This window comes from Ceratosolen solmsi, unplaced genomic scaffold (genome assembly GCF_000503995.2).
Source record: "Ceratosolen solmsi marchali unplaced genomic scaffold, CerSol_1.0 scaffold6, whole genome shotgun sequence".
Classification (NCBI taxonomy): Eukaryota; Metazoa; Arthropoda; class Insecta; order Hymenoptera; family Agaonidae; genus Ceratosolen; species Ceratosolen solmsi.
Window position 1 is genome coordinate 2,129,839 of NW_011948414.1, and position 15,828 is coordinate 2,145,666.

The 15,828-nt window shown below is 25.0% G+C and overlaps 1 protein-coding gene across 1 annotated transcript; it reads right to left on the reverse strand.

Moving 5' to 3' along the window:
* Positions 1–5,661: 5,661 nt before the first annotated feature.
* Dhc62B (Dynein heavy chain at 62B) lies at positions 5,662–13,332 on the reverse strand. Its single transcript, XM_011507353.1, has 9 exons — positions 13,171–13,332; positions 11,349–11,711; positions 9,929–10,351; positions 9,345–9,546; positions 8,918–9,164; positions 8,105–8,249; positions 7,618–7,878; positions 6,602–6,865; positions 5,662–6,318 (listed from the first exon to the last, which is right to left on the reverse strand). The coding sequence occupies exons 1-9, from the start codon at positions 13,330–13,332 to the stop codon at positions 5,968–5,970; spliced, it is 2,418 nt and encodes an 805-aa protein (XP_011505655.1). The 3' UTR covers positions 5,662–5,967.
* Between the last annotated feature and the right edge of the window lie 2,496 nt (positions 13,333–15,828).

Genomic DNA, 15,828 nt, shown 5'->3' on the forward strand with positions numbered 1-15,828 from the left:
TTGAATATATTTTGCATTATGAAACTATAATATTTAAATATATAAATTTCAATAGTCTTCAAATTTAGATTGCTCTAAATATATTTTTTTTTTAATTTTTAAAATTTTTATCAATGATATTACTGTCAGATCAATACATTAAAATCAATTGCATATTTCATAAAATTACGATTAAATACATGTAGTATTGAATTAAATATTAAAAATATTGGTATATAATTAAAAATATCACATATTATTTAAAATTCCCATACTTTAAACAACATATAATTAATAATTATAAAATAAATAAACATTTAATATACTAATATAATTCATAAATAAATAAATTAATTAATTAAAAAGTAATTAATAAAATGTTTGAAATATTCGAAATTTAATTTAAATTGTTGTTATCTTCAATTATATTTCACAATCTAATACGAACATTAATATCATCATTAATGATAAAAAAGAATATTTGTAATGAATATTAATTATGATATAATATAGTACAAAACAAATTTTTGTTAATGATGATTTTATAGTCATTGATGTACTATAAACGTTATATTATTATCGCAAGTATTCATCAAAGTTTAAATAAGGCACAAATGTTCAAAGCAAATATGTGGACATAAAAGCCAATTGACTAGTAATGACTGTTTATTCATCCACTGATTGTCATTGGTGTGAACTAAACTGTTAATACATGATGTCAAATATTGGCAAAATTTTACAAGGATCATTAGCGGTACGAAGAAGGGGAAGGAGATGTACTAACTAATATATAGCGACATCATCAGTACTTAGAGATGGTCTATTGATGCAAATAAAATACATTATAAATAAATAGTAACTCTTGTGTTCAAACTTCACGGATATATATTTTAGAAAGATCATTCATATTAAATTAAATAGATATTGACAATTTAAAATTATATTATCATTCATTATTTATACATATAAAAATAATATCCAAGAATAATTAAAATATACCGTAATGAACATATGAAAACATATAAATACATTTTTTATAAATTTAATACTTGAACTGCAATATTTTTTTTTTTTTTTTTTGTTACCTATAAATTAAAACGTCTCGTAGATAAGTAAATAAAAAAAATACAATCCGAATTCAAACTGTACAATGTTATAGATAGTTATAGATATATGAATAATAACGTGCGAATAATAATAAACGACCCGCTTAATTATTCAACAAATATGGACCAATACTATATTTTTTGCTGATACTTTTGTTCAAGTTTTATCTGAATATTTATACACAGTATGGTACCCTCATTTTTTACTACTGTCGATAAAACAATTCGAATAGAATATTAAATAAATTACATCGATACTTTTGTACAATACTTTGTCAATGCAAAAGACAGATCTTTTTCTCGAGGTCGTCAATTAAATACTATTGAACGTAAACTCGAACCTCATACATAAGGAGGGTAGAGAAAGACAGGTTCCAAATGGTTGAAGAGGATAGTTTGTCGACTGGAGTCTCCCCTAATAGACTAAAAAATCACGTATCCGCTCCAGAATATCTGTGGGAATATAATAAAACAGTAAAACTCTTATTAGTCAGCGTCTTGGAGAAAGCGAAGAAGCAAAAATACCCCTTCGTTTCCTCTTGCCGCAATATTCTAATAGACTTGAAGTGAGTTAGTCATTTACAGGTACATCAAGTTAACTAAAAAAGTTATACTAAAGGATATTAATTTATGACGTTACCACTACAAAAATATTATTTGTTAATAACACAAAATTTATGTAAATAATAACGTTTTATGAATATTTTTTAAATATATTCGATAAGATAAATCTAGAAACGATTAAAATTATGTAAATTCTTATTACAAGTATTTTCATGAAATAATACAAAATCGTAAAAGAGAATATATATATTTTTTATAATTAGTGCTGGTATATTTGCAAAATAAAAATTTAAAAAATAAAAACTACATATATGTCATAATTAATAAAAATATGTAATGTAAAGAACAACTTATGCAACTTATATATATGTGATTGTTGAGATTAACAAAATTATATTATTTCATTCATCAAAGTAATACTTAATAAATTTAATCATTCAATATTAAAGTATTAAAATATTATATTACTTAATTAAATATCTTATTACACTATTCTTATTACAATATTTTATAATAAATTTTTCATCAGAAGCTATTTATAAATGGAAAAATATTGAAAAAGAGTCATTCAAATGTAATATTGATTTGTTAACTAATTTGTAAGATAATTTCAAAAACGATCTTAGTAAGATTTATTTATATTACAAAGTATTTTACAAAATATAAACCTTGTATTTAAAATCTATATTACTTTTATTTTTACACGTTATTTTAATTTCATTTAATGCTTATTATGTATCAAAGTATATTTGCTTTAAACACAAAAGCATTGATTCTAATTTTACAAAATATAATATAACAATCACAATTATTTCTCATTATAATATAAAATTATTTTAAAAATTACAATAATAATTATATTACATTTTTGTTTTTTCGAAAAATAGCATTATTTTAAATTAATAATAAGTGAAAATGGAAATTAATTAAATGTATAATTAATAACCAACGATGACAAATTCTCATTAAGTAATTGAATAAAGACGAATTTCAACTTATAAACTATATGAAATCTGCTTCCCCGGTATATAACTTAGGAATTGACAATTTTAAACATAAGTCAAATTAAATTATAAATTCAAATATACATTAATACAAGCATATTACATAAAAATTTTATTTGATATTAAATAAAACAATATTTTATTCAATAGAGGATGCAATAAAAGTTACATTAAAATTTTACGCTTTTATCGAGACTTGCATCGAACAAATAGTTAAAAATATATTTTGTAAAGCTATTAAATATTGAATTCAAAATATTTTTAAATATATCTCAAAAGGTTTTCAATATTTGAAAATGTATGTATTATCAAATATATTAGTTTTATTAATTATATAATATTAATGGTCGTGTGATCCACGTAGAATTACAGTGGATTTAAAAAGAAATTAGATCCATACCCTTGTATATTAGATTATTTATGAACAACCAGTTACATAACACATTGAATAATGTGAACCAGTTGCGATTTATGCTTCCGATAACATCAACCCGATACGATTGCCACATCAAATAATATCGCTTGATTACATGATCCATGGAGGCACGTCAAAATATATTGTAACAATAACGAAATTTAAATATAACAACCTGAGAGTATAATCGGGATTAGTTATATCGAAATGCGAATGAGACGGAAACGAAACATAAAATGAATATCATGAATTAGTAAGTGATCTAAAAAATAAACTTTGACAGTGTTCTAAATTATTATGATCAAAGTTAAAAGTGCTCAAGTGCTTTATACAGTTTCATAAAAATTTGTTAGAATGGGTTCGATTAAATTTATAAATATTAATTGCGAAAGTTAATAGAGTAAGCCTTATGTTCGTGAATGTATTCTGTGTACAATATTTTTACTATGCGAGTATGCAGATCGTAATTTTATCACAATATTAACTTTATCTTCTGTCCTTATACAATACAAAAAAAAAACTATTTCTACATTTCAAAATAGAATTGATTTTTACAATATTAATACTAATAATATATTACTGTTATATTATGTTTATATTAAATTTAAGATACGATAAACATTATAATTATCAGGATGCATATAAATTGATCAAAATTTTTGAATGATAATATCTTAAATAATACACTTTAATGAAATATTTTGATTAAACGAATGCACTTGTTCAATTTACATATATTTCTTGAAATCATCTCGAATGTACATGTTTTAAAACAACAATAATATAATGAGCATGAAGGTCTATATATATATATATATATATATATATGCATATTTAAGTGTAGGGTTACAAAGAAAAGAGGAAGCTGTATAAGTAATTAAGAAATAAATATTGGATATAAATTTTCAAGTAGCTGAAATCATTTGTATTATTGTAAATGTCCCTCGACAAGTAATAAGAATACATGCTGATTTATTTATTAAAGCAGTTCATTCATACTTTCTAAATGTACAAGCTACAATCAATTTATATATATATCGATAGGACTTGCAAATTTTTATATTGTTTATTATTTATTTTTATATTATTTACAGCGACATCTGTTAAAATGAGTATACTTTTATACAATATCAAATTCAGATTATCTTTCACTTTCTTCGCTATACATCCTACATTACTATATATGAAAAAAAATTAATGTGTTTAATAAGTAAAAATAAAAGATTTTATTACATAAATTGCTTAATAATTATTATAATTTTTCAATAATATTTCAGAATTAATTAATGTTAACTGAAGGGAAGAACAGCATTTTCTTTTATCATGCAATATTTTGGTAGATTGCGAAATAAAAAAACATTCTAAATGGCGCAACGATTTCAAAAGGAAAAACTTGTACTATACTTTTCTCTAATAATATCAGCCACAATGTCCAACTTTCATGATGACTATGAAAACTTTTTTACACGCTCCCGTACATTTGCCAAGAGATTTGTAGAAATACTAAAGCTAAATACATAAATCTCATAAGATATTTGAAAGTTGAACAGCTATTAAAAGCAAGTTCCATCTATTTATTAAAAAATGTTACAATATACGATTTTGTATTGATATTTAAACTAAGTACATTGAATTAATAAACATGGATTATACGTATTTACATTGCATATGTTTGAATTGAATATAATAAAAGTTCTATATAAAAATACAGCACACTTCTTCAAAAAATTATTTAAATTTAGAATTCGAAAATTAATATTAGTTCAAAATTTTTCAATTTTAAAATTCTTTTCTTAACAAAGTAAATAATAATTTTTGCGAGTCTCTTGAAAAGAAACCTACCATATACGTATGCCAGTATTATATTATACTTCAAAAGAAATTATCAATTAAAAAAATTTCTTTGACAAAATATTTATTATTATTATTTTTTAATATTCACTTTACTTGAATACAAAAATCATTCATCTGTTCAAGTAAAAAGTATAGTAGAAATTTTAAATTCCGTGTTTTTCACAATTAAAGGTAAAAAGTATGAAAACTAATTCAAATATTTTTGAAGAATTCATTGGGCTATGAAACAGAATTTAGTTGACTTTGTTGCTCGTTATAATTATTCATCTTTCCATTTATACTCTTAAATTATGTTTAATTAATAAAAAAAAAGATCGATTAAATAATTTTTGTATAAACAACAATTTTATAATGTCGAGTAAACTTTAGTATTACAATCCATATTACATATTACAATAAATGACAATATATCATATATTTTCAGTATCACTCGTTTATTTTTTAAATGCTTTTTAACTTTGAACGGAGTCAAATTTTATGTCAGGATAAAATAATAAGTTCTATTATTTATCCCGTTAATTAGTTTATAGAATCTCTTTAAATTTATTCTTCACAGGTTGAAACATACAAGTTACGTCTTTAATAATGAGAAATAAACATTATTTTTATTTGAAATTATTTATTATTGCTCTGTATAGAAAGAATTCATTTAAATTATAAGTATCTATACTTATATCACGGTTTAAAATAAGCATTTTTATCTTTGATCATTATAAATGTTCCAAGATTGAATCACTAGTAAAAATATTTGTGTTTGTGTGCCAAGATATGAATAAAAAAATAGAAATTGGCAAGCTCATCGTGTAAGATCTCTGCAGGTACGTAGATACATGCCAAGTCGGGTCAAACACCTCATATGATTAAACTGGACAGCCCTACGTTATATATACTACTTTTGAAGACACATCAATCTCATTCCTCTCAACATTTCTTAAAAATCCATTTATTATGGAGTATTATTTCTGTTTGAATTCCAGTTTTATCATTCTGATTCCTCGATTCAGGCACAAGATAAATTTAAAATAAAGAAATAAAAAGCACGTCCTCAGTCGTCCAGTTGGCAGAGTAGTGCAACGCCTCGTTTAATCCAATGTGAACTAGAGATATTAGTATCCAACAATATTGTAAGCACGTAGTTTGTAGAGTGGCCAGTTGTCTTTAAGGTACCGAATCGTTCTGATGTTATATAAAGTGGACAGGCGTAGCGTTCTTTCACTTGAATATCTGAACGCTTTGTAGGTATGAACCAGATAATTGGCATTGGTTCGTTAAGTATTTTAGGTTTCGCCTCTACTAAATACATATTATTTATGTCCCAACGAGCTCCACTTAAGAACATGCCACGTACATATACGCCGTTTTCTGGAGGCGTGTCGGCTTTGTACGTTGGCAAAACCTGCGAAACAGTCAGTTGGTCATTAATTGGTAATAGAATGAAACAACTACAACGAACTTTCATAAATTAGATTTCTTTTAACAATGTGGAATTATTATTCCATAGTATTTTTTATATGTGCATTTTTATATAAATGTTATAAATATATTTTATGCTATATTTATATGCATATAATAAATAATATGTACACTTAGATGAAATGGATATGTATTTGGATAAAAAAAGTATAAACTTAAAATGTAAAAAAGGTATAAGAGAGAATACAAACAGAATCATAACGTACTTTGAAATCAAAATCGATTAGATCAATCGATATCTTATATTTTCGGGCATAGTTCTGCATTGCACCGGTCAAAAAAGCATGAGCAAAAGAAAATCCAGATATCCAAAAGATCGTTGGTTTACCAACGGTTAACCATTCGCGAAAGAATGCAAGTCGCTCCAAGAAGTCGTTGACAAAACTTGCTAATGGCTTCAGACTTGGATATGCACTGGCTTTTCTCCACGAAGGTGGAATTTTTCCGGATATTATATGAGCCGCTAATATCTAAACGTACATATATTTGTGTTAATAAAGTATTGATTAAAGATGAGCCTATAGAGTGTGGTAGATATGATATCATTCAAATAATTTGAGGCTAACTAAATATGTTCTTGTATACTGATATTCTCAAAAATGATCTTTTATTATGAAAGTTTCTCGCAATAATATTTATTTATTTAATTAATTTATGAAAAAGCTTCCTTCTTCATTTTCCAAACATTCGTTTTATATATAAGCGAGCGAACGAGAGAGAGAGAGAGAGAGAGAGAGAGAGAGAGAGAGAGAGATTTAATAAATAATAAATTTAATAAAGATAAATTTAATAAATTTCGTTTCATTTCATTTCAATCAAGCTTTATATAATAATAATATATTGATACATTTTTATTGCATTTTTAAAAATCAGCTTTCAAGAGGTTCAATAATTTTTTATATACTGTCGATTATATAATTAAATTCTCTTGAATTGAATATTATACGTAATAAAGATTTCAACATCATGTATATAATATAGATAAAAAATATTATATAATAATTCTTAATTAATTACACTTGTTTCGTATATCAAAAAATCAAAAAATCCTCCAATAATATCCCAAAACTACTGCAAATAATATTAGTAGCTCATTGACTTATGAAAAGGCAGTAGTAGTAGTAGCCTTATTATATTAAATTAAAGAAAGATTTTTCGATATTACAGAAAAAATCATAAAGTATTCTAGCTATATTACCAGAAATTTTTCCTACATACGTACCTCTAAATCTGGTGTCATAACTATCATACCCTTGACAGCTTGCTCTAACATAATCATCGAGGTTCTTATTTCTTGAAGCAGAATATTAAATCGTTGCAATTCCTGAATAAGCACAGTATTCATGGATTCAGAGTAGGAGGCTGGGAATAATTCTAGGGCCTCTTCGATGTTAAAGTCCTCGGGAAGACGATCGTATATATCATTTTTTTTAGACAACAGTATTTCATCTTGGCGCGTCAAATCGCCAATACTCATCCCTCCCTATCCAATATTGTTGAATTTATAATTTATGTACTAAATTTATAAGCATATAAATGCATATTGTACTAATTTAATTAAATCTTGTTATTATATAATGCAAGAGCAAATAATATTAAAAAATTATTCTTCCTAAAACTTATAGTCTAGAAATGATATGATTAATCCAGAAGTTGGATTAAAATTGTTATAATTAATATATTTGTAACAGTAATATGTATGCACGTACTTCCATTTTATTTAACGAGTCAAAAAACATTTTAGAAATCTCGAGATCTCGAGTAATTCCAGCATTCATATTCAAGCCCAGTAATTCTGGCGGTGGGTGTGTCGGAATCATTTCTATTTGCTTTATATAATCTACGTAATCATATCTGCAAATTTTAAGTATTTAATAATATATTTATACGTAATCTTATATTTGTTATATCCATTCTTACACACACACACACGCACACGCGCGCGCGCACACACATATACATATTTACATATATTCTCCTTCGGAGTTATTAATAATTGTTTAGTTGATATGATTATAAATTTGCTTTCTTCTTTATATTGTTTCATTATTATTCTTTGATGGAATTGTATAATCAAGATTTATTTGTATTCAATTAATATTAGTGTATTATTAATCAGATTCTTTTAGTTATAAAAAATATAAATTGTGCTATTCTTAAGCAAACTTTTATAGATTATAGTTCTTGTGGAAAATATTTATCAATGTTTTATATTGTAATTTGTATATTGTATATTTATTTTCATATAATTTCTATATCTCTGGTTTATAGTATGAAATCGACAGTAGTACTAGTTAATATATCACATCAATAAAACAGAATAGTACTTTTAATTTTTAATTTATACTATACATATGCTATACAAATTATTAATAATTTATATCAAATTAAATAAAATTAAAAAATTGAACTTACAAAATCTGTAAAATATCAAATTCTTTTATTTACAAATACAAAATTCTAACATGTAAAAAGTAAAATTAATGTTTTTGAAATTCAAATGTCTATATAAGAATACGTACTTTTTCGGCAAAGAATATTTTGGCTCATTTATAGCGAAAGTGTACTTTGGATTTTTTATAACATTTGGATTGTAAAAATCATCTAGAATTGTATTTAGACAACGACGATCTCTTTCGTCAGTTACTCGACCGCCATAGTTACATTCTCCAGTTAAATAAAGAATAGCTTTAAATGGAACGTCATCGTACTCATTAATGAAGTTCTGTAATTGTTTGGCAGATATTTGAAAATCAGACTCATTGAATCCTAAAAAGTAAAAAATTATAATTCATATGAATTGTAATTACAATTATTAATTTTGATTTATTTTATTATATTTTATTATTTATTATCTTGTATTATTATTATATAACAATTTTTCATAATGAGTAATAATTTTATATATATTAATTTTATATAATAATTTTGTAACAAATTATTAGATACCGTATTGTATATTCCATCCTTGCGCTCCGTAGTTTCTTCTTTCTTGAATAACAGCATGAAAGAAACAAAGTCCATATAATAATCTGGTAAAAGATTTTTCCTTTCCAGGACATCCAGTATAAAATTCAGGATCCTTAACTGGTTCCGAAATATATGATCTCATAAGATTTTGTCCAAGTCCAGTCGGTGGCTCATTCGTCATCTTAAAATATATTTTTTATTATTCATATATTATAGAATACTATATTTATACTTTTTTCCAATTCATTTTATATTTTTAATCATCCAATGAATTAAAGAAATTAAGTTTTAATAATTTTAATAAATTAATAATCTTGAAATTTGTTTATCTTCCAAAGCACACAGTAGTTATATAAAGTATAATCAATGATCAATTAACGGATTTCAAATAAAGCTATTATAACTAATTTTATTATAAATTATATCTTATATTTATGGAAAATGTACAATTTTTTTCTTTTGAGAAATCTCAATATAAACTTAAAACTAAATTTTTATCTGTAAAGAGAATATTAATTAATTTAAATTGTTTATAGTTGGCAAAGTCTTTTGCTAAGTCATACCTTAATTCCATTCTGCAATACAGTTATGGGAAACTTATCGGATGGGTAGCTAGTCAGCCAAAGTCTAAAGTTTTTTACAGTGTTGCTGTAATCAAGATTTTCGCAAATCTTTTCAAGTTCAGACATCCATGATATAGCCAGATGACAATTCTGCAGACAAACCCAGCTGCCATCTTTTTGTGATTCTCTGATGAGATTTTGGGCAATTGGCCCTTGTCCCTGACCTAACGATATTGAGAAGAATCGTGAGGAATAATTAGAGAGATCTGCAAATTTACTAAGAGCACTCATTGGATCGGATCCAGGAGACAGAATAAAAATCAGAGGCAGAAGACAATTCGAGTCGGCGTATGAGCGACTAATATCAAAAGCTGGAGGTGTGACGAATCGAGAATCCATAGATTTCTGAACGAAAATCATCACCTGAAAAATGAGTTTTAAAGATTTATCATTAAAAATTTTCCTATTTCCAATAGATAATTTTGTCGTTAATGCGAACTAATATAAATTGAAGAAAATCTCTTATGAAACAATAGGTAAACGTCAATGAAAATAATTATATTTTATTTCACATGCAGTATTTCTTTCAGTAATCTTTCTAATATTTAATTAATACCTTTTATATTCACATTAAAATGAAACAATTAATCGAGTGTAAATAATATTCTTATAAATAGTATTTATAAATAAAATATGTTCCCTTCTTAATAATATAATTTGACAATGATATAGGCCGATGCATTATTACATACTCTACTGTAAAAATAAACAGAAATTTGAATTTATATACGTATTCATATTTTCCAATACGATTATTGTTTTTCAAAACAATTGTATATGCATATGATAAAAAATTTTTAAAAATATATAATAAGATAATAAATTGTATAAAGAAAAAGTGCATTTAATAATTTAAGATAATTTAAGTAAATAAAATACATTAAATAGTTAGAAGAAATGTTAATATATATAGTATATATAGAAGCAATTTAAAAGTTTAATATGTATTTAATTTAATATAAATTGAATACATGTGTTAATATATTTAATTGTATCACATGCACATATATATTTATATTTGAAATATAATTATTTTATTTTAGTAGTATATATATTTTTATTTTTGTATAATATAGAATAATTAATTAGTGCCAAGTCAAGTATTTCGTCATCGTGAACAAGAGTAAACGAATGGAAATGTTAAGAAGCAATTCCTTGTTAGATTGCAATATAATATACATTTGCAAATTGAATAAAAAAAAAATTTATTCAGTAAATAAATTTTGCATATTGAAAAATTCCATAATTTTTTTAATGTAAACAGATATCAAAAATTTCTATTCGATATACTGTATAGACAAATTTATTTAATAGGCATTTTAGATAAAGAACACTATCATTTGATGACATAGAATTTTACCTTAGGAATAACTTTGTCAGGCCTGATCATACGCATAATGATGAGATGTTGAAAATTACTGAGATGTTGCTCCCATGGCTTAGGAAGCTTAGTCTCCTCTGGATTAATGCTGTCGTAAAAACTCTTCCATTTGGATACGGATGCGGGTTCCATGAAGTCGTCCATGAGACTCGCGAAGGTCGGAAGATTTGCCGAGCGCTTTATTTCCTCCCACGCTTTATCGGCAAGCCAGTTGGGTTCGGGATTGGCCACCGAGCTGCTCTTCAACACTAGGCCACCCGTAAGAAAGAAGTTCATCTCGTCTCTTGAAATCTCATTATTAGCTAGGAGGATTGTCGTACAAAGGATGAACGAGTACAGGATCTACAATCAAGTGGTAATAATTTAGATGTCTCTGAAGGGACGACGCTAAACTAATAGTTTATCACCGCTAAACAAACTTCCCTCTCACGAGGCTAAAGCAGGCAAAAGCAAATTCAAATTAGTCTATTAATTTCTTATTTTTATGCATTGTTAGCATACATATTTTTACACTAAATAGTAGTATTTTAAGTATTGTATGAACTTCTATGGCATTATTGTATTAAATTAATATTGATGTATACCGTCGTTTAATAATAATATTTTCGTACATTTCATAAGATATTAATAAAGCGATCAAAATTCAGCTTGTAAAATATTAATCCTTGTATGAATTTTTAAATGCAATTATTTATTTCGCTTGCATATAAATTATTACAAAAAAAAATTATATCTACGAATTTAATTAAAGAAATAAGTTAGAAAAGCAATTACTTACGTTGAACACATAAAAATTTATTATATCAATAAATCTAAGAATTAAATATTTTTTATAATAATAATATTACTACAATTATTATTTAGGTAATAACCTTATTATTCATGATATATCAAGGATCGACATATAATACTTAATAATTATTATCTCACTAAAAATTTGAGAAAAACGTACGATTTTATAATTTTTCAAAAATGGAATATGAAAATATGACAATTTCAAAAAAAAACCTGTCCTATATTTATGCAAGTCAATATATCCATCTACAATTTTTTTTATTCTTATGCAATATATTACAATTGTTTACATTAACAATATTCGTAGATATGTTTTAAAAAATATGTTACTCAAAATGTAATTTAATTTGTTATATATAATTCATTTATTAAAATTGGTTTAAAATTTTCAAAAATTAATTAAACTCGCTTTTCAATATAAAATATGCTTGAATTATTTAAACAATAAACTGTGGTTTATTATGTACAATTTAATTATATTAAAAATTAACATTATATTATTATATTATATTTTAAAAAATGCAAAAATAAAAGTTGTCAACTAATTAGTTGTAGAACAAAAATTTTGTAGAAATTAAAAATTTTTTTTTTCATTATTTATTAAAATTGTACATGAAGGTAACAGATAAAAAAATGCAAGTCTCAATCAATATACAATAAATGAATTATTTAGAACGTATCAAAATTTTTTTTTAATTAAAAATTTTACAATAATATAAACAAATTCTCATAAACAATTGAGAACCATTCCAATTCTCATAAAAGAATATCCAATATTACAATTAAAAATTGATCAATAATATTAATTATTTAATGTTAAATCTTAATAATAATATTATTATATTATAATAATATCTTTTCTTATAATAGCTTTTCTTCGGCATGATTCGTACACTTGAGTAAAGCACTTAAGTGTCCTATAATATCATACAAATACAGTAATGGCTTTTTCTATCAGTGGCTCTATCGTTAATATTCATAAATAGATGCCATACGACTAACTCACCTTATCCTTTTCGAACAAGGATCTGCAAACGTTCTGATAAAGATTGTAAGTAAAGGTCTCTCGGAGATAATCAAGCCTCTTCTTGAGTATGTTACTCTTATTTGCAGTCTCAATCGACAAGACATATAGATTGATGAACCAACTGAGAGAATACTGATACATTGGGTCGATACTTGGTAAGTCGGTAATTGTGTAATACAAGCAAGCACTATGCTTGGCTATTGGCTTGTAGCTTTGGCGGAAAACTTCGATCTTTGCTGTGGTCTCCTTAGCCACCTCCTGCTTACGTAAGATGTCGATTGACAAAATCTTCGATGAGTCAAGAACTTCGATAGCCTCTTCGTCTTCCAAGATACTCGCGCCAGATGTTGATAGAGTTCGGAGGATGTCATCTTCAACCTGTGATAAAATCAAAATAGATAAACTTTATTTAAGAACTTTATTTCGCATTTATTTATCTTTCTGATCTTTTCAAAATTTGAATTCAATTTTAAATGTACTCTATTTAATATAAAAAAAATCTGTTGCAATTCATACTTGTTTAAGTTCTAAACGAATTTACATTATGTATAATCGACATTATTCTCCACCCCTTATTAGTATAATGAGATATATAAGTACAATTGTCTTTAAGAAATTTTTCACAATCCTGTCTATACTGAAAGTCTATAAGTAAGCTTTATCGCTTACTAAAGCTCGTGTATCTTTGTAAATATTAAAATAATTATTTAATATTGATTGATAAGCTAAATAAAAATGCATTTTATAATAATGTTTCGTTAAAATAAAAAATAACTTAATACTTTTGTATAAGGAATACAAATAGTCAACATTACTATCCGTAAAGATAATTAAACATAGTGATATAAAAAAGAGCACAATATAAAAAAGAATACAAATACCTAAATATTCACTAGCCTTTTCTAATGAATGTAAAATATATAATATACACACACGTATATATATATATATATACGATTACCACTTAAAATACTTACTAATTAAAATGAACCACAACGATGCAATCAAAGCAAATATATTTAATAAAATATATTTCAAATACAATTAATAAATAACCTTTGTTACGTTAAAGAGGGCTTTTCGCAATTTAGAAAATAAAAGAACATTCTTATAGTTTAACAGTGAATGTTGTGAAGGAAAAAAGCTTTGTATACTTATTATAATAACAATCAACATATTTTTGACTATATTCATCTTTTACTAATATAAGAACATTTTTTATATTATTATATTAAGATATATTACATAAATTAAAAAGTTGTTTGACCTTTGATACAGATAGATAAAAGCATATTCAACATTTATTCAGAATACTTTGTTTATATTAATTATACTGATAATACGCAATACTGAATATTACTTAATTAATTACAAAATGTTTTTATGAAATAATTATAACATGAAAATATTAGGACTCAAACATAAGAATTATCAATTGAAACAAACAATGCAATTATATTAAATTCAAACCTGCTTCAGTGCTTTTTTATTAGCCGCTCCTTGTACAATTAAATATTCCCGTTTTTCTTGCAAGTCTGGACGTTCTTTTGATACAATAATACCCAAGAGTTGATCTTCTAGGCCCTCAATCGTAAGGGCAAAATTTATGAGGGTTATCTGATTAAATACTTCGGGCAAATAATGGGGATTACGAAGCTTTGTAGTTATGTACAGACGGAAGTTCATGTCATATTCAATAGCTTGTTCTCCTAGAGATATGAACCATACATTTGCCACTTTATAAATATTTTTATTTAAAATCGGTTCCAATGGTGCGTCCAATTGTTCATTTATATTTTCAATTAATACAGGATATCCTACGATAATTGCAAATACCTTTCTTTTGATACGATAATAACTCATAAAAGCGATTTTAATAATGAACTACTCCGATGTTTATATATTGAATTGAACTGATATTGTGATATAATCTAACTATAATAATCCCTTATTTCACGTTAAATTTGTAGTAAAATAAAGTGAAATTCTGCTTATAATAAAAATCTACTTATAAAGATTAAGACATAATGAAGAAATTTGAAAACAATAATATTAATTTAAAATATATATAATTCTAATAATATCATATAATTTCATAAATTTAATTATTTTATTGTTATTATTTATTTTCAAATTACTTCATTGCATTATTTGCAAAAAAAAAAATTTTATATGAAAATAATGACATAATTTATATGCGTTCATTTTTAATTACAGAGCTTTTTCTAAAAATGCCGTACTTAATCCACTTACATATTAAAAGATTTGTAAAATGCACACGCGTGTTTTTTAATAACATTAGACTGTGCATCAGTAATTAAATGGGAATAATTTAAACGATTTTTTTCGAACGTATTCGATACTTGAAGCTCGTTACCTTGTTGAATACATTGCTCGATGGTCTTCATGTAAGTTTGATCTGTGAACTTAACAATCTGTAGCTCGTTTGCCTTCTCCATATTACGTATCCATTTATTTGCCTGACTTTGTGGATCAATAAATAAACTATATCGTTTTGTACTATCCATGATAATGGCATTTTCAATTGAAAAGGAATCCCTCGGCAAATTGAAGATATTCCACGAATTAATCTTTATTTCGGATCCAAGAACTTCTACGAAGCTGTAGTTTTTAGAA

What these genes read in the sequence shown, in the direction of transcription:
- Dhc62B (XM_011507353.1), bottom strand. Translation starts at nt 13,332, where the DNA reads ATGTATCAGTATTCTCTCAGTTGGTTCATCAATCTATATGTCTTGTCG. An exon ending in TATTGCAGAATGGAATTAAG is followed by an intron (nt 9,547 to 9,928) that starts GTATGACTTAGC and finishes ATATATTTTAAG; the next exon opens with ATGACGAATGAGCCACCGAC. An exon ending in AAATATTCTTTGCCGAAAAA is followed by an intron (nt 8,250 to 8,917) that starts GTACGTATTCTT and finishes TAAAATTTGCAG; the next exon opens with ATATGATTACGTAGATTATA.